Source organism: Catharus ustulatus, chromosome 3 (genome assembly GCF_009819885.2).
Source record: "Catharus ustulatus isolate bCatUst1 chromosome 3, bCatUst1.pri.v2, whole genome shotgun sequence".
NCBI lineage: Eukaryota > Metazoa > Chordata > Aves > Passeriformes > Turdidae > Catharus > Catharus ustulatus.
In genome coordinates, this window is record NC_046223.1 from 36,962,805 (window position 1) to 36,987,609 (window position 24,805).

Genomic DNA, 24,805 nt, shown 5'->3' on the forward strand with positions numbered 1-24,805 from the left:
GTCTTGCAGATATAAAGGCAGCTTACAGATAATTCCCCTAAATGTCCAAATTTCATTGCTTTACACATGCATACGTACTTGTATCTCAGATAAATTTTGTTTCTATTTAGTAATGCTTTCCTTAGGCCTTTGGAATTCCTTACTAGAATTCCAGCTAAAGATTAATTTGGAGTGTTGTCTCCAAAGTACCAGTACCTGACAGATGAGATTATGGACCAGTGGTAGCCCAGCTTCCCAAACAGGACAAAATTGCCAGGTACCCACTTCCCTGTCACGTCTTACTCAAATGATACAACAATGTCCAACCCTCTCTTCCACCACCAACACTCCGTTCCTTCACCAACACAGGCTCTAATTGCAACACAGAGGTTAAACTAACATGCTGTTCTGACAGAAGATCACCATTCTAGAAGTTCAGCGTTAGTTAGTGGCCTATTGAAATTACCTTTTTCTTATATTAGGTTGAGGTTATATTTATTTGTAATTGATGATTCTTCAGTTTTTGTATTTGGAATATTTTAATAGTATTTTAACCCTCGTATATCCTGAAGGAAGATCTACAAACACATGTAAACATAGAAACAGGCCTTTAGCTAATATCAACATTGGTCACTTCAGTGTTATTTTTAAAGACACTGGTGATTTTGTTGCTGTTCTAACAATATTAATAAAGAGCAAGGAAGTGTTCTGCACACATTGTAGCTGTGAAATAAGTAGAAAAATATCTAAATGGAGGCCTAGGACTACCAAAGAACCATTTCTCTGCTCATCTCCACCAAACATATTGACAGTTTCTGATTTCCGTTAGGTTTTATCCAGCAGTAAAGGTCATCAATAATCTGTCATACCTGACAGAACTTGAGCTTGGTAGAACTTGAGCTTTCATCTCACTCATCTGAAATACATGTCACAATAGGTGACAGCTGTTGTCTGCACTGTCCCCAAATTGTTGAAAAAGCTCATTTTATGGCACTAGTGCACCTTGGTATTGATTCCAATGAATGAAAGCTGTGAACAATAAAACAGGAAAGTAACTGTGAAAACAGGCAGAAGTGAAATAGTGTTTTGGAATGAATGGGAAGTTTTGCAAAAGACAGAGTACTTGATTGCTCTGATCTGAACTTCAAACAGTAATTTCAGATAATATGGCTGCAATGTAATCTAATGTTTCCACAATGAATAGTGAACACTATTCCTCAATTAATATTTTCCCCAGCAGAAGGTTTAAATAGAAAGACACACTTTGGCATTTAAAGCAATATAATCTAAAGGACAACTGTCAGGTTTAACCTTTTACATGTCACGACTGTTAAATGGTTGAGACTATTGATAGACAAATATATAACAGGGAAAAAACCAGCAAAAAATTAACCTGTAATAGCTTATAAGAAACATTATTAATAACTAATGGCTTGTTCACGTCTGAGAATTTCAAATATCCTGTTAATATTCTATGTGTTGACGTTTCCTGGGTAAGTAGTCCTGTTTCCTATTTATACTACATATGCTATCAATATTGTCATGGTTACAGTCCAGCTAAATTATTAATACATATGTACAAAAATTCTGAGAGCAGTTAGATTTAGAATGAATGTAAGCCTACCAAAAATTTTTTTAAAAAAGGAAAAAAAAACCCAGAATCATAGCTGAATAATAACTGAATAATGTTACATATTTCACATAAGTAATTATTAGGTAGAACCTTATAAAGTTAATTAGAGCATTTTTACCAGTTTCACTAGGTGCTTTGTCCTTTAGTTAAAAGTTCTTGTAATGGAACGTTAGCTTCAAGGGATTTTAGGAGCAAGACAAATTAAGATTTTTCTAGTAAAATATGTTCATGAGACAGTTATAGTTAAACCAAACTCCTTTTGTCACTCTTAGTTTTAAATCTCACTTACTAAAAATTGCATTTTAATAGCAAAAAGACAAAGCATCGAATATAAACTAAGATGCTTGAATTATTCGGGGTGATCTGGGAAATTTCATGGATTAGGAGAGAGTAGTGAATGTCCAGGGAGTATTCCTTTTGATAATTTTTATTTTTCTTTGCCTATTTTGTACAATTTTTTAAAATCCCTTTTCTTATAACAAATGTAAAATATCAAAGGTATTATGGAATAATTTGTAATATAAATACCCAGATAGACTTGAAATTCTGCATACTGCATAATTACAGTCTTTTAAAGCTTCAGCTAAAGAATTAAATATCCCTTATATTTTTTTCATATTTTTAAAGTTGTGTCTCAGAATTGTCATATTGAGAATGAGTACCCACAGAACTTTAAGAATTAAGAGTCCATTTGTATAGTTTCTTTGTGTTCATTTCAAAAGTTTCTCTATAAAACATATGATCTAAACCCAATTGCATCACTTAAGCTGAATCAAGGACCACATTTTCTTGTATAAATTAAAACAAACAAAACAAACAAACAAACAAAACAAACAAACAAACAAACAAAACAAAACAAACAAAAAAGGAGCAAAAACCCCATCAAATTCTTTTTGTAATTTGAGAGATAAGAAAATGTTATTTAAAAAATAATGTGTTGGCACTTGATCTGCTGAAAGTAATATTGGATGACCAAAGAAGGGAAGGTGATTCAATATGCTTTTTTCCTGCCTTGATGCTGGACATAAACACAGAATTGTGTAGAGAGAACATGGACTCTTTTACATCCCACTGCCAGCTGTTCTGAGTCTCTTTCATGTAAGGGAACAGCAAATTGTTGTCCTCTTCCTGATCACCTGATCAGGTTCTTGAGACAGTATCAATGGTTTTATCCTCATAAAATCTACTACAAAAACTAGCATGTCAACAGGACTGGAACACCACCCTAGTCTCGATCTGACCACAAGATCCAGCTGAAGGCTGAGAAAAACTTTTCCAAAATGCACATTAGTACAGTGACAGTGCTACATTTCCCCAAGATGGACTGTAGCTGAGACAGAAGGTGAAAAAGCTCTATATAGCTTGTACAATAGTCACAAGTGTGATCTGCTTGCTGCTTGCAAATCTAGTAATGAAAAATCACCTGTAGAACTAAATCAACTGGACAGTAAAGAATACCTTTTTACTCCTACTCTGCACGGCTGTGAAGAGTTAAGCAGACACAGCATAACAGCAAATCTTTCTCCTTATTACTAAGTACAAAAACTCTAACAGCTTCACTGCCATAAGGTGACAGGAGCCTGTAGCAGTGTTTCTTGTAGAATTCAAATATTAGCTTGTGAGAGTTGATTAACTCTTTTTTTCAAACTTCTAATCTAAATGCTTTGTATCTTCTTTTCTGAAGAAAGAAAATATATATTTTTTTTTAATAATAAAAAAGTAAAGAGAGAAAAAAATCCAGTCAAACACTCAAGAGAATACATTAATTATATTAAACCATACAAAGTCTTTCAGAACTAAACTCACTATCATGAGCCAAAGCACACTAAAATCTACCTACATGCTCTAGAACCTAGTTACTAGTGGGGGCAGGTTATAAAAGGCTATAATCAGCTGTGGGGGCTAGACCAACTAACTAGAAAAGGAGATAGGAATTGTTGCTCTAACATAATTCAAAAAAAAAGGCATTTCCTAGAAAGGGGGTCTGCCTCAGATCAAAAGCAATGATGACCTGAACATTGACAGAAGGACACTTCTGATTTAAAAGGGATGGCATAGTAGGCTGTTGACATTCATCCCCTATATATTAAGAGGGACAGACTGGGAGAATAATACTGATAATGTCTTGTGGTTTATTCTTGTATCATTAGGAAGTGATAGAATTTGAAATATCTAGGAAACTGCTACTATATTGCAAGTTCTAATGGTAGGGTTCCCCATAATTCCATCCAACCCATCTATCCCCCTGGTTTGAGAAAACTTTTCTTGTCTGCCTGTTCTCTATGAGCCTGAATTAATCAAACCATCCTCCTTCTCATCTTTCTTATTGCTGAGACTTCTCTGCTCCTCAGGGCTTGTTTCCTCTCCCCATCATTTTTCATGTGAAATGGTAATTTGTGAGGCAGAAATGTTTTGAGAAGCAGGAGATCCTGACTGCATCACTGCCTCTGTTACAAGCAAGTCATCTTACCTTCCCATTTGTTTCCTTACCTCCCATCCAAGTCTCTAAAGTTAAGATTCCAAGGTCACACTTGAACAGATATGTGGTGTTCAAAGTACTGGATATACAGCTATATTCATTTACTTCTTGCAGCCAAGCAAAACAAAGAAAACTACTAAACATATCTTCCTGCACACTGAAAGAAAAGGTATATGAACTTGCATGATATAGAGTATCTCCTAATGTCAAATGGGTATATTAACATTTGTTGAGGCCTACAACAAAATGCAGACTTGTAACATCTCTCAGGGTACTTAGCAATTTACAATATGAATCACCATATTTCTAATTATGTACAGGAAAAAAACCCCAGGGGCTAGCAAATAGGTGTTGCTAATATACTGAAATCAGCCATGGAAGGCCAATTTCTATCATGACATGAATAAGAAAATATTAACAGAAAAAAAATCCCAGTAATGAATAAGGCCTAAATATCCTTGGAAAAAAAAGTCATCTGGGGGGTTTGCCCTAAGATGTTACAAAGACTAAACAATTGTTTAGCATTTGTTTAGTATTTGAGGCATGTAATCATACCTCAGTAACGTTAGACATAAAGACTTTGCAAATGATATCTAAGCTGTATATGGTTCTAACCAAGATATTAAAAAGCTGAGCAGATAGATTGTCTGCTAACTATCCATCAAGAGAAATAAAGAAGCTCAAACAATTTATAGAAATACATGTTTAATCTGGGAAAATGTCTCTGCTTTACTGTCATAAGCAATATTATCTTCCTAGGATTAATGGATGAACTAGCAAAATCTGATTCCTTCAACATACTTGGTTGATACCAGAAGACAAACTTCTTAATTTGGCATGCATGAAGTTGCTGTAATCAGAACAGCCCTTCAGATTGTCCTAAACAGTTTTGACGACCCACATCATCATCGACAGAAATCGAGAATGTGATTATAGTCATGAAGGGAATCAAGTCAGTAGGGATACGTGGCTTTTACAGCCAGTTATATTTATCAGCATTAAAATCTAGAAAGAGCTAGGAAAAACATTGGAAATTTGTTGTGATCTCTTGGAATGAAAGCTTCTATCCAGCTTTAATAAAGACACCAAAAAGAGGTTTAATTTGCTAAGTAATTTCACGATTATAAGCCGCACCATTTTGACTAAAATTTTGCTCCCAAACCAGAAGTGTGTCTTACATTCAGGAGCGGCCAATATATGAACAAATTTTGGAAATTTCCCAACCTGGAAGTCTGAGCCCGCAGCAGCCCCGAGATGAGCCGGAACCCGGGGGGCGTGGTAGCGCTACCCAGCCCCAGGCTTCCCAGCAGCAGTGGTCGGGCACGCTCCTCTCCCTCTTCCCGGTGGCACCGGCCAGGCACGCCGCTCCCCTGCTTCCCGATGGCAGTGGCGAGCGGGGCTGGGGCCGCTCCCTGATGGCTGCCCCGAGCAGGGACGAGCCAGTAAACCCCATGATCCCACGATTCTGTTGCTAAATGGTAACTTTGTGAAAGTTGCACGCGGATCCTTGCTGCGAACAAAAGTGCGGCTTACAGTCTGGTGCGGCTTATTTATGGACAAAAGACAAAATGTTGCCGACACCCGGAACTGCAGCTTATAATCAGGTGCAGCTTATAATCATGAAATTACTGTAAGTAAGGGAGCAGGTTGAGATTGTTGTAACAACCTCTGGCATCCATGACTTCCAGCCAGGATACACAATGGTGCCTGAAAAAACTATAGAAACATTGTCAGGAAACTCACAGGGGGTTATATAGTCCATCCATGAGAAGGAGAGTTGTGTTGACAGGACATCGACATGCTGGTATGCTCCACACCTGCCAGGTCCCCACCCTCTGCAGTCACCACTGTCACTAGATCTCTCTTTTCTCCATTTCATTCTCATGGAGTGATCCCATAGACCATCTTGCATTCATCCTATACTTCCTGGGGTTTGAGGTAGGGTTGGGTTTCAGGTATTTTGGTACTCTCCATTTTCAGCATTTGAGCTAAAAACCAGAGGACAAGCCATTTTGCCCCTATTTGAAGACCTTCAAGCTCATGCAAGTTTTGATGAATTTGAACTGAAATAGAAAGTATTACAGCTGGGCCCTGACTTACCTTGAGAAGCAGCTGCCCACCATCTTTGTCTGTACCCACCAACTTCAGCCCTCCTGCTTTCCCTTCAAGAGCTCAAAACCTTGAGCTGAAACATGTTCAGAATAGGAAATACCTTGACTAGAATGCTATGAACTTTCCATGGACCTACTAAACTAAGAGATTAGCTATGGCAAACCCTAGTTCACATCCAGTGTATCCCTGCTCCTATTTGATTTCATCTATTTTATACTGCAGTTATTGATACACAGCAGATTGCAGTGAAATAAACACAGTATTTTCAGATTTATATTCTAACATTTTAAATCTTATCAGTATGCAGCACTATGAAGAGGATTGTGGATGCTGATCTAATCCACCTACTTTTCTGGTGGCCAGATTTTCTGTAATAAAAATGCAAATAATCCCTAGAATGACATACCAGTTTAAAATACTTCTACTTTTCTTCTGTAAACTGACAGCAAATTGTCTTTCCTTGCTAAGTATGCTTTTTTGTTAAGAATATTTTCTTCAGATGCTAAAGAAGCTAAATCCAACGTGACCTTGAGTGTGATCAATTTAAATACAAGACTGCATTTCTAGATATAGTAGTTATTTCTCTCAATATGTTTCTGGTACATATTCTTAAATAGATATTGACTCCCTAGTTCCTTAACTTTGCAATTTGTAAGTTATATATTCTAGCATGTTAAGGTCTGAAAAAATACTTGGGTTGAAGGCATAGTTTCAGTGACTTACGTGCAATGTGAAGAGCTACATGTGTAAATGGCCATTCGTATTCATTTATAGCTTATCTATTAATAATTTATATTAATATATAGCTTCTCAATTTGATAAAAAAATATTCATAAATAAATTTGTCATGCAATTGTATTTCGAAATTGCCTATGCAGTTGCTCTGAGGCCAAAAAGCAGATACTTTTACTTCTCTGTTCCACATGAGGAATCAAAGATGTATTAGAAAAAAGCTGCAAACCTGCTTGTTAGGTATTCCAGACTTAAATTTTGAACTACAGAGCTGTCTCAAGCTAAGGATTCAACTGAGAGGAAAAACTTGCAGGACTGAGAGGAAAAACTTGCAGGTCTGAAAAACACCCCAGAGACTTCCCGATGGGATATTTATTCATTATGAAATGGTCCAAAACAATTCATACACAGATTGTTTGTATTAAAATGAACTCTTACATTCACTTTCTCAATTTCCCACCATTTTCCATTTAGGGACTTTGAAACACCTTGCAACTACTAATGTAATAAACCCATGATATTCCTGTGAAGATGAGAGAAATTACTCTCATGCGGTTTAGACTGATTCAGCACTGCTTGTATTAGTGGCAGGTTTCATCTTGATGCTTTCTCTTTTCTGGTAGTAGGGATTGCTCATGTGTATAACCTGTTTATGAAAGAGTTTATGTCAAGAGACTGATGCAAAGGAGACATAAATAATCTTAACAAACTAAAGAATGAAAAAAGAAATTTAATGTGCAACAAAGACACAATGAGGTACAGAATAGAAACAAAACATTGGTGCTGGAAAAAAATGCAACTTTGGTATTAAAAGCACCAATGTTCCCAAATTCAGGGGTATATGGGTAGTTCCCAGCATATATCAGCACAGTGGAAACAGCCTTTTGAATTGAAATGGGGACATTTTGATATTTTATTTAGAGTTGGGGGGAGAGATGTTTTTATGTTTGGTGGTATAAATGTCTTCAACCATGTATAAAATGAAATAATTTCAGTTATCACTGTTGTGAATTTCGGACTTACAGGAAATTGACACTGAACACATATTTTTCACATGGGGAGATTAACAAAGGAAGGGTAGTGAGTACAGAACTGAGGAATCAGTGAAGGGGATGGTAGTTTTCTCATATCACTGTGTGGCTGCGCAAAAGCTCCACATTCCATGATGACCAAGAAAGAGATACAGCTCCACTCAATTACTGCTGCAACTTCATCCAACTGAGATGTGGCTTCAATACAACATTAACATTACAGGAGAACAAGCCCAGGAAATTTCAGCTGCTACAGCCTGTTTATCAGAATGCTTTTCTTCCTCCCACAGTTGTATTCAGCAGTAGTTACTAACCTGTTTCTAGGGGAAATAAGGAGCTGGGTTTCACTTCAGTGGCTGAATCCACTTACTCCTAAGCTATTTGGATCAGTAGAACCCTTAATAAATCAAGAAGCAGTAGGAGCAGGGATAAGTGAATTTCCCAGTAAAGATTCATCTTACAGATTCATCCACTGCTTATTGCTGGGGCATGCAGGGATATTCACTTTCCCTGTAAAGTCATCAGATATCAGATTTGCTGATTTCCAAGGAGTACCTCATTGTCCCTATGGACTCCTCTCAGGTTTGGGGCATGAGAATTCTCTACCTTTCTTGTTGAATCTGTGCCGCTGTGCAATGAAGTACAATAATTTCACAACTATAAGGCGCACCCTTTTGACTAAAATTTTCCCCGGAACCCAGAAGTGCACCTTATAGTCCGGTGCGCCTTATCTGATGGACAAAGTTGCGACATTTGCCACCCCGGAAGTGTGAGCTGTGAGCCCTGGGGGGAGCCGGCAGTGCCACGGCAGCCGGGTGAAGGCGGGCCCGCTGCCCGCGGCACCACCCCTCCCGAGTCCAGGTGGGCCCGGGGGCCAATGGCTGCCAGGTTGAGGTGGGGCCTCGTCCAGCAACCGCGCGGGGGGAGCTGGGGGCGGAGCCTCGCTGCAAAAAAAAAAGTGCACCCTATAGTCCGGTGCACCTTATCTGATCTACAAAGTTGTGAATTTTGCCGACTCCCGGGGGGTGCGCCTTATAGTCTGGTGCACCTTATGGTCGTGAAATTACTGTATTTTGATTCCTGGGGCCAGAAGAGGGAAACATAAGCATAAGCATGAACAATTTGTGACTTGTACCTAAAGGGCAAGACCTAAGGAGACAAGAAGCCTACATTTTGGTCCTTGTTCCATACATATCTCTGTATTTTTTTCTCTTACATGCTGCTATCACAGAATAAACAGTGTATGAATCAGGGTACTAATCCTGTTCACAGCTGAAGCCTCTCTCACTTGGCAGTCAGCTCAAAAGTTTGTTCTCTTTTTCTCAGGGCCCTACAACATTCTTATCTAAGCTGTCCATAGCTTTCCTCTTCATCTGTTTTTGTACTGCTTCTAGAGCTTCTTTGTTCATTCCCACACAAGCAAACAGGCACAGTAGGTCCAGTGAATTCTTTGTGTGTTGAATATACTGTACATCAGTACAGTACATGACGGGTAGGTCTGGCATGTCTGGGAAATATTGAACTGCCTGAGCATGCAATCCAACATGTCTGGGATTTCCATGCTGGCTATGTACATAAGTCCTGGAAAAATACCTACGTATTTTTCATAGACCAGTTCGTTTTTTCACATCAGGGGATTAATACATTGTAATCATTTCACTTTTCATCTTTTGATAAACTAAGCCTATTAAATTCAAGCCTCTGATCACGTATTGTATGGTGCAGCATCCTCCCCAGAACTAAAATCATTGTTGTGATTCCTTTCTGCACAATCCCAGGTTTGTGAACAGTGTTTTAAAAATACAGTCACAGGAACTGTATGCCTCATTCAAAAAGCAATCTCAGCGATGCTATGCATGGAAGACAAAACCCCTTCATGCACCTCGTCAGTAAAACACATGACCAAAAGGCAGTGTTTGCACGTTGTAGGAAACACTAGGTTTTTACAAACTACTCTCATCCAAATCACAGCGGGTTTTTTGGTGGAAATTTCTGGTGAATCAAAAGTACTCTGACCCCTGCAGGTGCTTCGGCAAACTGACAAACTGAGAGGGCTGAGGATGAGGAGAGGAAGCATTTGCATTTTCGAGGAAATGGCACAAAACTTCTTACTTGGTGTGTTGCTTCACCAGAGAGTATTTTTCATATGCATAACAGAGTTTGAGGCCTTGTCCAATATGACTTTCAGGGTGATTTCCTGACCTACTGCTTTCCAGAATTCAGGAATATACAATGTTTTTGGTTGTTGGCAAGTGTATACACTGGGTTTGTTTATACCAAAACACAGTTGCATTTAGCAAGACCAGCTTGTCATTTACTCTCTAAATCTGTTTAAAAAATGTATCACAGTATTACCTCAGATACTATTGCCCAGTAAATTGCTGTTTGTCCATTTGTTGTTGAGATATGTCAGCGGAATGGCCCTAATCCATGTAATGTATGCTGTATCAAGTGCTTTATTGCCATAATGGGGTTTCACTGAGAAACAGACCAATGTCTTGCAAACTATTGACACTAATGAAAACACTGTAGCTCTTGTAAAATATCTCCTACGATTTAGTTTAAATTCTGAATGGATCACAATAAAATGCTATTCTGCTACAATAAAACCATTATTATTTTTTAAAACTGATAAATGTGGAAAACACTTTCTTTTCGACAAATATGGAAATGCTTTATTTTTCAACATCATGTGACACGGTCGCACTGTTTCCAAATGGTTTATTTTTCAACATCATGTGACACAGTTGCACTGTTTCCGTCACCAATGGACCTGTTCTAGCAATGGGGAATCTTTGCTACAGTAGGTGTTTAGGCTGGAGGCAACAACAGTGAATTACAATGCTTTAAAACTCACCTAAAAGGTATTCTAGTGCTGACAAAGCTTTACAATACAGTGTCATCTTTTCTTGGTGGCAACTTTGCATTTTGAAGCTTTGCTCTTCCATAGCAACTCCTTGGCTGACATGAGAACTGCTTGTGCCCAAGCGGACACGTGTGCGGGACTAGAGAAAGTGTAGAAACCATACCTTGGCCTCTCTGTAATAATATTTATTAAGGTTCCAGACCCTCCTTCCCAAGCTTGCTGTACATGCAACCCAAGTATTCCCAGGCTCAGCACCCTGCAGCTGACAAAATCCACTTGCAGAGCCAATGACTTCATATTCTAAATGACCCCAATTCCGACTGCGGGATCCATCGTTCCCAAAGCTGCCATCGCACCTTGGGCTGGGTGGGACACGGCGGCGGCAGGTTCCGCTCTGAGGTTAGACCGAGGGACCGCCCTGTGCCGCCAAGTACCTCCTGTTATCTGCCGCCTCCTCCGCCCGGCCGCTGCCGCCCGCCGACAAGGCAGCATTTTGACCTTGGGTAACACCGCTCCTGCTGCTTTCCCTCTCTCCCGCCGCGCCCTCGCCCCGCTCGGGGCAGGCAGCTCCGGCCAGCCGCGCTCCGCCGGAGCGAGCGCCGCGCCGAGCGCTGCCGCCTGCCGGCCGTGCGGGGCCAGCGCACAGCGCCGCCGCACCTCCCGCCGCCGCTCCGGGCCGTCCTTGGCCCGGCAAGCCCGGCGCACCGGGCGGCGGCAGGGCCGCGGCTGCCGGGCCGGCTCCGGGCAGTGACGGCAGCCGCTCGCTAGGGAAGGGCGCCCGGCGGCCGCGGGCGCCTTTTGCCCGTGCGCCGGCGGAGAGCACCGGGCGGCCCGGGGTCGGCTTCTGGTGCCGAGGTCGGCGGGCGAGCGGCGGCACCGCCGTTTGTTTATGAGCGGGCGGAGGGGCGGCCCGGGATAGCGCAGCGCCGCCACCGGAGCGGGACAGCCCCTCCCGCCCCCGCGGAGCGGGTCCGCCACGGCTCCCCCGCACCCGCGGGGCACCTGGGCGCGCCCGGGAGCCCGGCTGCGGGAGCGGAGCGGAGCGGGGCGGGGAGCGCCCAGCTCTGCTTTCCCGGGGCGCGGAGCCGCTCCCCGTCCCGGATCCCCGCGCCCCTCGAGGGAGCGGGCAGAGGAAGGGGAGGAGGCTCTCGCCGCCACGGCCGGGGACGGCGAGGCCCCATTCACGGCTCCCCGTAGCATCGCCCTGCCGGGGCTGCGCCCTTTGCGGGGCCCTCTCCCTCCCCACCCCCGGTGTCCCCCGGGCCGCCGCCGCCCCGTCCCCGCGGTCTGGCGCCGCCGCCCCGCTCCGCTCCGCGCCCGGAGCCCCGGAGGGGGAGGGGAGGTGCAGGGGGAGGCGGAGGCGGCGGCCGCTGTGGGGCCCAGGCTGCTCCTCGCCTCCGCTGCGCCTCTTCCAGCCCCAGGATCTGGGGCTGGGGGGGCGCGGGAGGAAAGGGGCGGGCCAGCCCCGGCCGTGCCCAATGAGAGCGGCGCGGACGGGCACTCGGGGCGGTGCGGAGGCGATCGTCGCCCAATGGGGGCAGGGCAGAGGGCGCACTTGGAGCGGGGCGAGAGGGAGGCAGGAGGCGAGTCGGGACTCGGGACGCGCGGGGGACAGAGCCAGAGCCGCCGCAGCCGCGCTCGCAGCCGCTCGCACGCACGGCGCCGCGCCACCGGGAGCAGGCGGGCCGGGCACGAACGGACTGAGGGACGCCGCTTCCCGGAGGGGGCAGCGGGCGGAGCCGCCACCCGGAGGAGAAGTTTGGCTGAAGCCGCTGCCGCCGAGAGAGGAAACTTTCCTCGGGGGGCCGGAGGCGGGGGCGGCGGGAAGGAGCCGCGGCACGCTCGGGTCCGCCGCCCGGCGAGGGGGCTTCCGAGAGGCTCCCCCCGGCCCAGGCCGGGCTGCGGCGGCTGGGATGTACCTGGCAGCGGTCTCGGCGGGGAGGAGACGCCCGGGCGGAGACGGCGGCTGGCACCTGGCGGCCGCGGGGTGGCTGTTCCTGCTGGCCCTGCTGCTGGGCGAGTCGGGGACGCGTGCTCTCGTCTGCTTACCCTGCGACGAGTCCAAATGCGAAGAACCGAAGAGCTGCCCCGGTAGCATCGTGCTGGGGATCTGCGGGTGCTGTTTCATGTGCGCTCGGCAGCGGAACGAGAGCTGCGGGGGCGTCTATGGGCTGCACGGAGCTTGCGACCGGGGCTTGCGCTGTGTCATCCGACCGCCGCTCAACGGAGACTCCATCACCGAGTACGAAGTTGGCGTCTGCGAAGGTGAGAGGCGGCGGGACACCATCCATTCCTCCATCCATCCACCCATCCGTCCATCCCCCGGGGTGGGGGTACCCGATGGGCGGCGGGAAAGGGAGGAGGGCGCACCTTGGACGTGCGTGCGCCCTCCTCCCCTTCAGCGCGCCCGCCTGTCCCATCTGCGAGCGTGTCTGCTAACCTTCTCTGCTGAAAACCCCCACAAACTCCTGCTTAGAAGTTTTGCCCTTAATTCTCTTACCCTAAACCTTAGGGTTCTACGAATTCTCCTTAGCGCGTCACTAGGTTGCTAACAGCTTGTATCAGCTACTGATGCCCGAGTAAAATTCTTTGATAAAGGACTCGGGAGGAGTTTGGCAGATGGAGATCGGCGGAGGTCAGTCTTGCACATATGATGCCTGTTCCGGATTCCCTCCTGTGTAAAGAAACTAAAAAGGCTGATCATCTGTTACAAAGTTTTCTTTCCTGTTCCTGTCACTTAGTATCTCTCAGCCTGTCCTACTCGGCATATAATGATAAGGGGTGTCTTTTTCCCTGCTGGAGCATCAACGCGGGGAGATACCCACGGTAGAACTCTAAGTCACTTTAGCTTCCTGCTGTCTTGTGAGGTATGAAATGCAAAAGGACTTCACCCCTCTTCAGTTTTTTTATCTATCAGACTTCCTAAGATTTATTTTTTTATATGTTATAAATTAATGGAAAGCCGGAGACAAATTTTCAGTCTTTCTTTCTCTTGTACCTCCAGTTGCCTTTTCCCCCAGGTTGAGGGAAAACATGGCGCTGTAAAGAGACTACAAATAAGCAGTAGTTTGGGATATGTATAAATGTATATGTGATTCGGAGCGGGAGCTTCGACAATTCTGGAAAAGGAGTTGGAGGCGGTCTCCTCTCGGCGGGTAGAGGGCAGCAGAAAGTCCAGAGAGCTGGTGAGGCAGCATCTGTTCCAAAAAAGTTGCATTTAAAATGATGCACTATTTTAAGAAAGCTAAACCCGGTCATTTTTAGTGGGCAGCTGACCTTTGTCCAGACGCTCATTATTAGTTTAAAACTCCATTTGCCTCCATAACAAATAAATCGCAAATCACAGAAGAGCAGGGCAGTGTGTCCTGCCTGTGCCACAACCAATGCTGTCAGCCTCGGGAGCTGATGCTTGGGTAGGATCAGGTCTAGATTAAAAGCTGGATTGTTAAACATTTTAAAATGTCCCTAAACTATTTTGAAGACCTTGGTTGACACTATGTTGCTGAATATGTACATTGCTGTAGTCTCTTATTTTTAATATGTATTGGAAAACTTTTTGTAAATAGAAAAGTACAAGCAAAGGTACTTGGAAAACTTACCTGGTTTTGCAGGAGTGTGTTTTTGAGTAAAAGCTGGGCTGAAATAGCTTCCCCCTTCTCGATGGCTAAAGGAACCAAAAGCCTTCAGTCATTAAAGGCCTTAATGTTCCAATTCCCTTACTGTATCACAGTATGGACATCTCTGGCAGTTTAGGAGTATTTCATTCCTTTGAAGTGATGCAATCTGTACGTTGCTGTAGTTCAACTCATAACACGTCCCATCTACTGTTGAAAATAGTATGAAGCATTTGTTGGCAAGATTGTGTTTCAATTAGTGTTGTGGTTAGAAACTAGTTCCAGCTGTCCCTATAGGAATAGTCCTAGGGGAGGGAGATAACAATCTATTAACTATAACTAAGGGAGATAAGTTAAAATAAGAAAATTAAATAGGAGAGTTATCTATTTAATTTTCATTCTCATAAATGAAAAGGTACCGAGCTGAACTGTCAGCCTAATAAATAGTCCTGGAATGCCTATTAGTGAATTGTCAGGAAACTGCCTTGTTCTAGGAAACAGAGGTAATATGATGTTCTTCATGGTGCATGTTTTGCACATGAGGTGGCAGCAAGGATAAAAGGGTGCTGATTGTACTGCCTCTGATCTCTAATGTGAGGTTGAATAGCTCTGTTTTCTTGATTGTGATGACCTAAACAGTTGTTCAGTTTACGGGCACACATGCAACAGACTAGGCTGGTGATGTCTGATGTGAGTAGTATTAAACCATGCCTTTATGCATTAACAGAATAAAGACTGGGCTTTTTTTGTTGTCTTCCACTTTGGGAGTGCAAACCCTTTCCTTCCCAAGTCCCGAGGGGAGGAAATGGAAGTGTCTTACAGAACAGCGTGAATGGAAATTCATGTTTTTGCTCTCCTTCCTGTCTCTAGCCTTTTCTTTCGTTGCAATTTTTTACACTAAAATGACCCCTACTGGCTACAGTTATAAGCATGGTTTTTGTATCATTTTTTTAAGATGCATCCCAGTCTTATTTCAGATTATCAGCACATGCTAGTCTACAGAAGACTTTGAGAGCTGGAATAGCAACAGGTAGAAATACTTGTCTTCTAACGTGATTCTAGCATTTAACACGCTTGACATAAATGAGTTTGTAACACCTGACAGTGGAGTCTCTGTGGCATCTGTTGCTGGTAGCTTCTCTTCCTGAAATTACAAACAGACTATTCTTTGTTCAAGCACTGTTTATTAATGAAATCTGTTGCAGATCCTGAGGGGTTTTTTTCCTTTATCATTCTAAAAGCTGAAGGAAGTTCTCGTTTATCTCAGTGACCTAACTATTTGCGTCTCTAAGCAGTTTTATCACTTCATTTGTGGTGTTATCCTGAAGTGAGTAAATGCCTTTCCTGAATGCAGGTGTATTCTCAGTAATAATAGTAATAAAGTAATAATTCTTCTGAGGTCCTCGTGCTGGTAGCTACACCTCCTAAAGGGCATTCTTGAGAGATTTTGCACACCTCCAGCCTCTTTTAACTTTGCAACATCCTTTACAGGGGTTTGCTGGATTGGTTCTATGAGGTGTTGAGAACCTACACCCCCTTCCAAAGATTCTTAAGGTTAGAAATTTTGAATGCAAAGCAGGAACTGCCTGTACTCTCTACCTTTGAAGGTAGTCCTAGAGCCACCACTGAATTAGTCTGAAGCTCTCTAGAAACACCTTGGCTTTGGCTTCTGCAGCAGTGCAGCTGGGCAGGGTTCTAGCTTTCCAGAGGATCAGAGAGCCTTGAAAAAGCTCTGCCAAAGAAGTTAGGTTGCTCTGTGTAGGACTTTTCTTGAGATGCCTCTCTTTTGTCTCTTCCCCTGTGTACTATTAGATGAAGAGGCCTAGATTGCTTTGCTAAACTCTTCAAGGTCATGACAGTAGCAAATAATGTAACACTGAATATGGCTGGAAAGTATTTTTAACTGTGTAGCAGAAACAAAGCTTTTTGTGATATATTTGAAATGCGTAGTTAACAAAACTGCTAGTCTGAAGGTGTTCTTAGTTTCTCTTTAGAATATTCTTCTGTATGAATTAGCCTCTAAGTAGATCTTGAAAAAGATGTCACTGTGCCACTAGCTTACCCATATCTATTACTTTATTTGGTTTTGGTTTATTGGTTTGATTTTAGTGGGATTTGGGTGTTTTTTGCTTTAGCTATTAGTTGTGTCTCCTTTGGTGTGGGGGGGTACAGTTATTGCTGTGTTCTTTTTGCTTACTGTAGGTAATTTAAGGCTTGCAATGAGTACTAGAGGCTTGTCTGCCTAGTGCTAAACTTCTGGAGTTTCCTTGGGACCAGGAAAAAGTTACTGTAGCAGATTTTAGGCAAGCATTGGGGAAGTATATGTGTTAATCTCCTAGGATGATGGCAGAAGCTTTCCTTACTGTGGCTAGTCCTAGTCTCATTTACTGAAATGAATCTTTTTGGGAGTTTTGAGCATTGCAGTCTGTCTGACTCCTTGCTGAGGCAAACTGGGAGAGCTTGGATGTGTCCATTGTCTTCTCCCCACCTATAAGTCTGCCTAGTTTTCCTCCCTCAGAAATATATAAGGGCACAGTGTATGGTATGTAACTGAAGCTTAGTGAAACTGGAGCTGAGTAGAAGAATTCAAACCTTGAAAGCCTAACTTTTTTTTTTTTTTTTTTAGATTTGGAAGAGGAAAGCTGAGCTTGTTTGTTTTGTTTTGTTCAGGCATTAATTTACATGTGTGCTAATGTGCAGTTCTTCCCTGCTTTATGAAGAATTAAGAAGTTCTTCTTAAGAGGAACTTGCTTGCAGGCTTGATAGTTTTTTATCATAAGTAACTTTGGTAGCTAGTACACTTTGGAGAACCTTGTTTTCAGTTGTTCTCAGTCCTGTGCTCTCTAATGGGTCAATGGACACAAAACCCTCAACTTGGTGCTTTGTCTCCAGACAGACTGCTATACTACATCCTTGGCCTCTTGCCTGTGATGCAACCCAGACCCCTAAAGATCAGGCAGTATTTTGCTCTCAGTACAAGTTACTGAAGTTCAAGTAATTTGGAAGTTGCATGTGGGTAACCCAGTTGTTTACATCTGTTTGGACTGGAACAGTGCTGCCCGATTTCTTAACCTTTTGTTTGGTTGGGTTTTTTTCCTTTGTTATGCAGTGAATGGCTGGGGAGATGTCCAAGTGGTTCTGATGCCCGTGTGTGTGCAGAGAGCTCCTTTCAGTAACATCTGAAGATAGTAACAGGTGTTAGAACTGTTGATATAGTTGGGGGTTTCATTAATAGTAAGTGGTGTGCCAATGGTTGTCGGTGTGAAGACAGTCAAAGTACTTTGTTCAAACGCTGTCAGCAATCCAGATTATCAGGGAGACAAACAGGAAAAAAATATTTCTGTTGTCAAAAAAGAAAACTATCAGAAAAAATACTTAAGTTGTGAAACTGGAATGAGGAGTAGTTCTTTGGTGAAAATGGAGCTTCTGATATGCTAACCTTGATCTAATTTAACAGTCCCCTTCCCCTACTCCTCCTCCCTGCCACCCCCAAAAACACTTAGTAGGAGAATGCTGACTTTCTTACACACAGACTGGATAATTTATAAGCTATTTCTACTCTGTATTCCATCAATACTGAAATCTCAACATCAGTAAGAACATGTAACTCTGAGTGTGGCATGGAATTTGAATTGGATCAGGTGCTTATTTGACTTGGAAATGATTTCCTCTCTGTTTCTGGGCATCATGTTTCAATTTTAGAAATGACTTGGTTCCAGCATTTCAGCAAAAATTAAATGGAAAAGTCTAACAGATATGATGCAGGAACTAGTAGGATTTTGCTGTTGTGGATCAGCACAGTTAGTTCAAAACTAGGAATCTCACTTTAGATAGGCTGGACTGCTAAGTTTCTTAACTTTTGCAAGAGGAGTATTCTCTTTTTATTTATTTTTAGTTTTTAAACATTTGTAAAAGCATCTCTGCTTACATGGATTATTCTACACAGAAAGTGGTAGTTTGATCAGGTTCCCCAAAATCATGGTGTTTATAAAGATTTTTTTCCCTTTTAAATTTTTTTTTAATTACCTCTGAACTTGCCTGTAGGCATCTTTGCTGGTTTAAGCACCTTCTAGCTAATTCAAGGATTCTTGCATCATTTAACTTCTTGCCTGGTACTTAGTCAACCAAAATGTCATTTAACTGACAGGCATATTATGCAATAATTAACCCATTAATATGGTTCAAAAATGCTGTTCTCTTCCCTTCCTTGCTTTGTGGCCCCCCTTAAGGATTCTTCATCTCAATAAGTAAAGTTTATAGGATCTTGCAGACAGAACCAAATGTTTCTCTGTTTTAATGGATTAAATACTTTGTAGAGGTGACCTATTAAGTATCTCTTGTGACTTATAAACTGCTTTTCATTTGAGAATGCATTTAATCCACAGGGAATGTAAACTTGGAAATCATGAACTCAGGGTTTTGCCTGAAACTTTGAGTGACACTTGTTGTGCCTGACAATGTTGGAATTTGGAAAATGACTGATACTGACACAGAAAGGTTATGTGTATGGAGAAACTTACCAACACCAACATAAACTACGATGGGAAGATAACTTTGCATAGAGGCCGTCTAGAGTAAATTCCATGTAAGCATATGGATTAAAAATAGTCCTTGGGGGAGCTCTTGTCTAAACAGACTAGTTTGGCCTTGTTGTGGGGATGTAAGCCCTTCCTAATGTTTTGTGAAGAATGGAAGCAGGTCACACCTTTACCAGAGGCAATACTCAGTCCCCAGCAGCTTTTACTGGATGAAAGCTCTTGAATTTGCAGATTCCCACTTAACTTGGGATCTGCAAATGATGTTAACACCTTGTGGGTCGTGATTGTGCAAGTCTTATACTAAGACTGAATAAGAAAATGAACTGGGGAACAGGGATGTGGGTGGCAGGAAAATCACTGACTGGCTTATAGGCATGCACCAATTCCCATGTTTTTACTCATTTCCTAAACTTTAAGCCTTATATAGCCACTGTAAGGCTTCAGTTCTTGGTTTGAGTTTGTTTGGATGGGTTTGTTTGTTTTACTTATTGGTGAAAAATCTAGCAAGTGTAATGTTTCTGAATCCAAGAGAACCCCTTCTGTTGGGTCATTTATCCTTGAAATGAATTAAATTTCAGTATTTTGCTACAAACTGTGTTGTACTCTGCTTAAGAATTTTTCAGAAAGGCTGGAAGTGTGTGTGGAGGTATTTCTTCCCCTCACTGATGCGTTGTTGATAAAAAGCTGGGGTTTCATGCACTGATGTAACCTGTACTGCTTTTACAATAGAAATGCCAAACTTTATGTCTAGCTCCAAGTTAGGCTTGAGGAAAAGAAAAGAAGCCTTGAGGGTAATTCTAAATCCAGGCTTGAATTTTTCCTGTAGTCTTCTGCGACTAAGAGATGGGGTCAATTCCTCTGAAATATGCTGTAATTATGGTGTTCAGTGGTGCTGCATTAATGACTTGGGGGGAAAGTGGCAAAATATTTAGGATATCGGATTTCTTACAATAGTGTGGACTGTTCTTGGTATAGGTTGCTTTACTCATGGCCCTGTTCCAGAAATTGTCTTTGACAAAACTTTTCCTACTCCTGTCGGCTTTGCCTCTGCCTAGCAGCTTCAGCAGGCTGCCAGCCAGCTACTTGTTTGCAGTGAAGCTGATGTGTGCTGCTTTACATGCAGGCTTCTGAAATGTGGGGGTGCAGCTTGGAAAAAAAAATGGAATTTTAGACTGCTTTGGAAAATGGTTATGAAGCTTTGGCCCTTTTCTGAGGCTTTAGCAATTATTTTTGCAAAGAGTTTTCTAGAGCTAGAGGAAAAATCTGCTGTGACAGCTGAAACACCGCTGTCCATGCTCGTTTTAATCAGGCGAGTACTGGCAGAGGCTTTTTCTGATCTGTTAAATCTTGGGACACTGCAGTATTTTCAGTCAGCTATTTACAAACAAGACATGTTTCTGATCATCAGATTAAAATAGTTTGCTTGTAAGTCTTCTTTCAGGTGTGTAAATGTGTAGGGTCAGACTTCAAAACTCATAGTTTATTGTTTCAGACCATCTTTGGGCAAGAAGGCTTTTGGAAGTACCATTTACTTTTACTGTGGGGAACCCTAAGAGTGAAAGTCAAAAAAAAAAAAATACAAAAGACAAAATACATTTCTTCCCATTCCCCCTCCCCTCTCGCAAAAAAAAAAAAAAAAAAGAAAAAGGTGGGGGGCTACCTGGAGAAGTAAAATATTCCAGGGAGTGTGGGGAAGAGAACTTCAAAATTCTGCAGTATTTGTCCATGTCACATGCTTCACTGAACATTTCCATTCATCTCCTTGCTTTCCCCAAGACTTTTGTAGAGTTTCTGATAATTCACTGGAAAGCTGGTCTGTTTAAATACTTTCTGCATTCCTTAGTATGAAATAACTGTCTACAGACACATGAAGAGCTGCAGCAGTGAAAATCTTTCTCACTGCATTGGGAATTTGGTCACCTGAGATGCATGCTAAGATAAAGCAGGCAGTCAAGTTGGTGACAAGCATTACATGTGTTTGTTCCTCAGTTATCTAAATGTTGTGCTACAGTTCTGCTTTCTAACTTTGACTAGAAATTTTCTCAGGAAGCTGCAAAACCCTTTTGTACTGCTGTACATTCCACATGAAAATCTGATCTTGGAAAAAAGACCATTCTGAAATGCGGAAAAAAAATGCTTTCTCACCAACCTCTCAGCTGTGTGTCTTACCATAAGTTTCTGCCGGCTCTAGTCCTTGATTCATTACTTCAGTGGAGGAATAAGTTGCAAGAGAGAAAAGGATTGAAGCCAGTGTATGAGCTCAAACTCACTTCAAGGCTAGTCTTTCCTTCTGCTGCTTTTCAAGGTCTGGGGCTGGGTTTCAAACATTCTTTAGTGGCAATTAGTCATTTCTATTGTTCAGCTCCTCCAAAACATGGATTTCCTTTCCATCATTCTTTTTTTCCTGTTCAAAGAGAAGCGAGAGTCTACTGGCAAGAAGCATTTCCTTTTTTTATTTTAGCAAGTTGGAATCCTTTCAGAGTCTCATACCATCTTAATGAATACCACTGATTTGAAAATGCTGCTGTGTATACCAGTGTGCTGGATTGGTAGGGCTCAGACCTTGAGTCTAGTTTCATGGAGGAGTTTCTGAAAGGTTCCCCCTCTGCCTCCCAGTTCCCAGAGAGCAGTGCCAGTCTCAATAAAGATTGCTTCTCTCTTTTCTTCAAATGCAGATTTAAAAGGATGCAAGAGTCTGCAAGATGTGACTTGGACAGTTTCACTTTCAGGCCATCAATGTATTTTATGGTGTCTTTGCTCATTTCAGCATCCTAAGAGCTACCTGGGATGCTTTAAAAAAAGGCGGAAGTAGCAGAGTAACTGCAGTGCTGTAGTTAAATGTAAATTATGGGAGTTGACTCAATCCACCCTAGTAAAACTACAGTTCAAAGGGTAGGGTGGTAAACATAAGATTATTGTGGGCAAAATGCTTGTGTATTCATTTTCAACAGCGGTATTTTAGTAATCATTTCAGTGTGGTTTTTGCTGTTTTGAGGCGATGCATTATCTCAGTTGGGAAAGTGAACAGTATAGAGTTCTCCAAACAATAGCTGATGATTGTTAAATGTCCAGAAAGAAAGAGTTGGGACACAAAAGAGAAGTTTCTGTGGCAGGCAGAAGGAATTAAAAGCTTGAAGGAAGCAAAAATTTAAGCAATGGAGAAGCAGTCTCTAAAAAGGTCTTTCCTTTTACTTTTAGCTTGCACCTGTTTTGAGATGATCCTTTGCCAATGGGGAATAATAAATAATAAATGTAACTATAATGAGGTAGTGTGTGCCTTGAAAGTAAAGCTTAATTTCTCAGTAGCATGCTTTTCTAAAAACACAGGCAGCTCTTCAGGCAAAGAAGGTGAATGCTTCAATCGTGACCATCGTGCCTAGCATGGTGCTGTGTTGTGAATGCTGGTATGTAGGATTTAGTATGGAAGAAGTGGTGGAATGCTGCTTACCAGAGACATTTCTCAGACTATTTCCCAGACTAGACCTGTTTAAGGACCTCTTGTTCAACTTGTTAATGCCTTAATCCCCTTCCCTACTTTAGATGCATGCTATGACAGGACTTGGGAATTCAGCAACTCAGAGCAGTATTAGAATTTTTAGAATGCTGAAACATTTGCTTTGCAGAAAGCAAGTGATTATATGAATTATAGAAGAGAGAAGTAAGAAAGTTTGGAATTAATGTGAATTCTCCCTTCCTGTGGCTTCCTTGTGGTATGAAAGCACAGTTAGAAGAATTAAAAAGGTATTATGTCTGACTTAACTTTGATCTGAGTAAATGCAGAACTACTTTATTATCTGAAACTTTATTATCTGGAACTTGCCTGAATGAACTGGAAAGAGTGGGGAACTGCATGTAGATAGAAATTATTTGAAAGAGAAATGACTTTGAAGCTGTAGTTATGAGCCTGCTGGGAGAATTTGAACTGCTTTGAGGCTTGTGTGCAAAAGGCACTTGAGCAATTGTATAACAAGACTCCAGTGACATCTCAGGATGGCTAAAAAGTGCAGCCCTTTGATTTTGTGCCCTTACCTGATCATGCCAGCACGGTGAGGTGGTGAAAATCACAGCTAAACAAAGATCAATTTGGATGAAAACTAGTAGTTTACTTGGGCTTCTTTTCAGCTGCATTGCTTCTAAAAACTCTAGCTTGTTAACTACATACTTGATTTTTGTATTTTTGGGTGTCCTAGAAGTAACTAGGGGATAGAATGTTCTTGAGACATTCTTACATTTGGAGTTTGTTGGCCCTGCTTGCAGAGAAATAAAGCTGTAACAAATTATTACATTACAACAATTTCTTTGTTGCCATCATCCACACTTGAGAGGTAGGCATAAAAAGACAGTCTTCTGAAAAGGAAGCCATGGAGGTTAAGCAGAGCATGCAGGCAAATGTATGCAGCTGGAATAGTTCGTGAACTGTCCCAGGTCCCAAATCACTGGTGGGTGCAGGTTTATTTTTGGAGTAGTCCCCAGGACATGATGATCTTTATTAGCAATAGAGGCTAGGTTATAAGTTTTGTACAAGATATCATTCCATTGTCAGTTGAAATACTGCTGACTGCTAAAGGTGTGAGCATACTGTGGTGGACCACTGTTTATCTGCATCAAGGACTGCACTAGGTGTCTTGGCATCAAGTATCTGAAGCTTGGATATCCTTTAGCTCATGTGAACACTTTCATGTGGACTAAATCAGCTAGGAGAAGGAGTCAGTCTTTAGTCTGCATGAAAAGTCGTGGTAGACTTGGCACTGAATTGCTGAACAAAATAAGCTCTTGCTACATGTTTGCAACTTCATTGATGGAAATCTTGTTTCTAAAGTGTGAAAAGCAGGCTGGTAGAAGACGGGCAGGCTAAAACTGGATTTGCATTCATCCTTTCTGAATGTAACTTTTTTCTATTCACACTGAGTAATGAAAAATAACTTGTTTGAAGATTCTAGATGTTAGAAGTATAGTCTGAACAAGTATTTCTGAGAGATTTCTCTTCTCATTAAGACTTTAATGGCTGCTGAGCTAATTGTCGAGGTGTGTGGCAGTGAAGACTTTAGGTGCATCTACTCTTGGGCCGTGTGCTTCCTGTGTACCTCCTTTTCTGGCAGCTTATGAGAGCTGGCAGATGTGGTACCAGCCACTAACCTGTCCTGGCAATCAGTGTGTGCAGTGCCACCCTGAGCAGAGCATCTGCATCCAGGTGTTCTGGCACGGCTAAGGGACAACCCTGCTTTCTGGGCCACCTTCCATAGGGTGGGCAGCTCTCGTGTGACAAAATCCTGCTGATCTGTCTGCCCTGAGAAGATCTAGTGCTGAAACACCACAAGCAAAGTAGCAGCAATGCTCTAGGATGGTTTGCTAGGAAAGCAGCAGAGCCTAGCCTGCTGTGTGTCCTTCCAGTGTGCGCTGCACTGGTGGAGGCGCAGGGCTGAGTGCACATGCTGGCTCTGGGCTCCTGTCCTGCACAGGGGCACAGGGGTACTCCTGTCAGAAACGGGAGCAGAACCGACTCTTTCAGGCTGTTACTGAGTTTCAAACAGAGAGCCTTGGACCGTAGGTGTAGCTTTTGTTCTTGTCATTACATGGATCACTGCTGTGACTTGTAAAATACAAATTGTCCAGGCTGTATTCCGGCTTCTCAAAAACAGGATGTATTATTGTTCTCCAAATTCTCAGGGCTTTTTTTTTTTTTTTTTTTTTTCCCTCTGTATGCAAGACCTCATCACAATGAGTAAGTATCCCAAGCATTACTGGAGAGGCATCTTCCTTTGAAAGAATTTTAATAGTTTCTCTTCAGGAACTTCTGTGCTTCCTTTGACTTTCATTGATA

The 24,805-nt window shown here is 42.5% G+C and overlaps 1 protein-coding gene and 1 long non-coding RNA gene across 2 annotated transcripts in view; one reads left to right on the forward strand and one right to left on the reverse strand.

Moving 5' to 3' along the window:
- LOC116993767 overlaps positions 1 to 12,939 on the reverse strand; it is a 68,086-nt gene extending 55,147 nt beyond the window's left edge. Inside the window, exon 1 of the long non-coding RNA XR_004417355.1 lies at positions 12,882 to 12,939. This is a non-coding gene — a long non-coding RNA (uncharacterized LOC116993767). The remainder of the gene's footprint in view (positions 1 to 12,881) is intronic.
- CRIM1 (cysteine rich transmembrane BMP regulator 1) overlaps positions 12,481 to 24,805 on the forward strand; it is a 178,812-nt gene continuing 166,487 nt past the window's right edge. Inside the window, exon 1 of the mRNA XM_033054763.2 lies at positions 12,481 to 13,097. Coding sequence (XP_032910654.1) covers positions 12,746 to 13,097 — 352 coding nt within the window. The 5' untranslated portion in view covers positions 12,481 to 12,745. The remainder of the gene's footprint in view (positions 13,098 to 24,805) is intronic.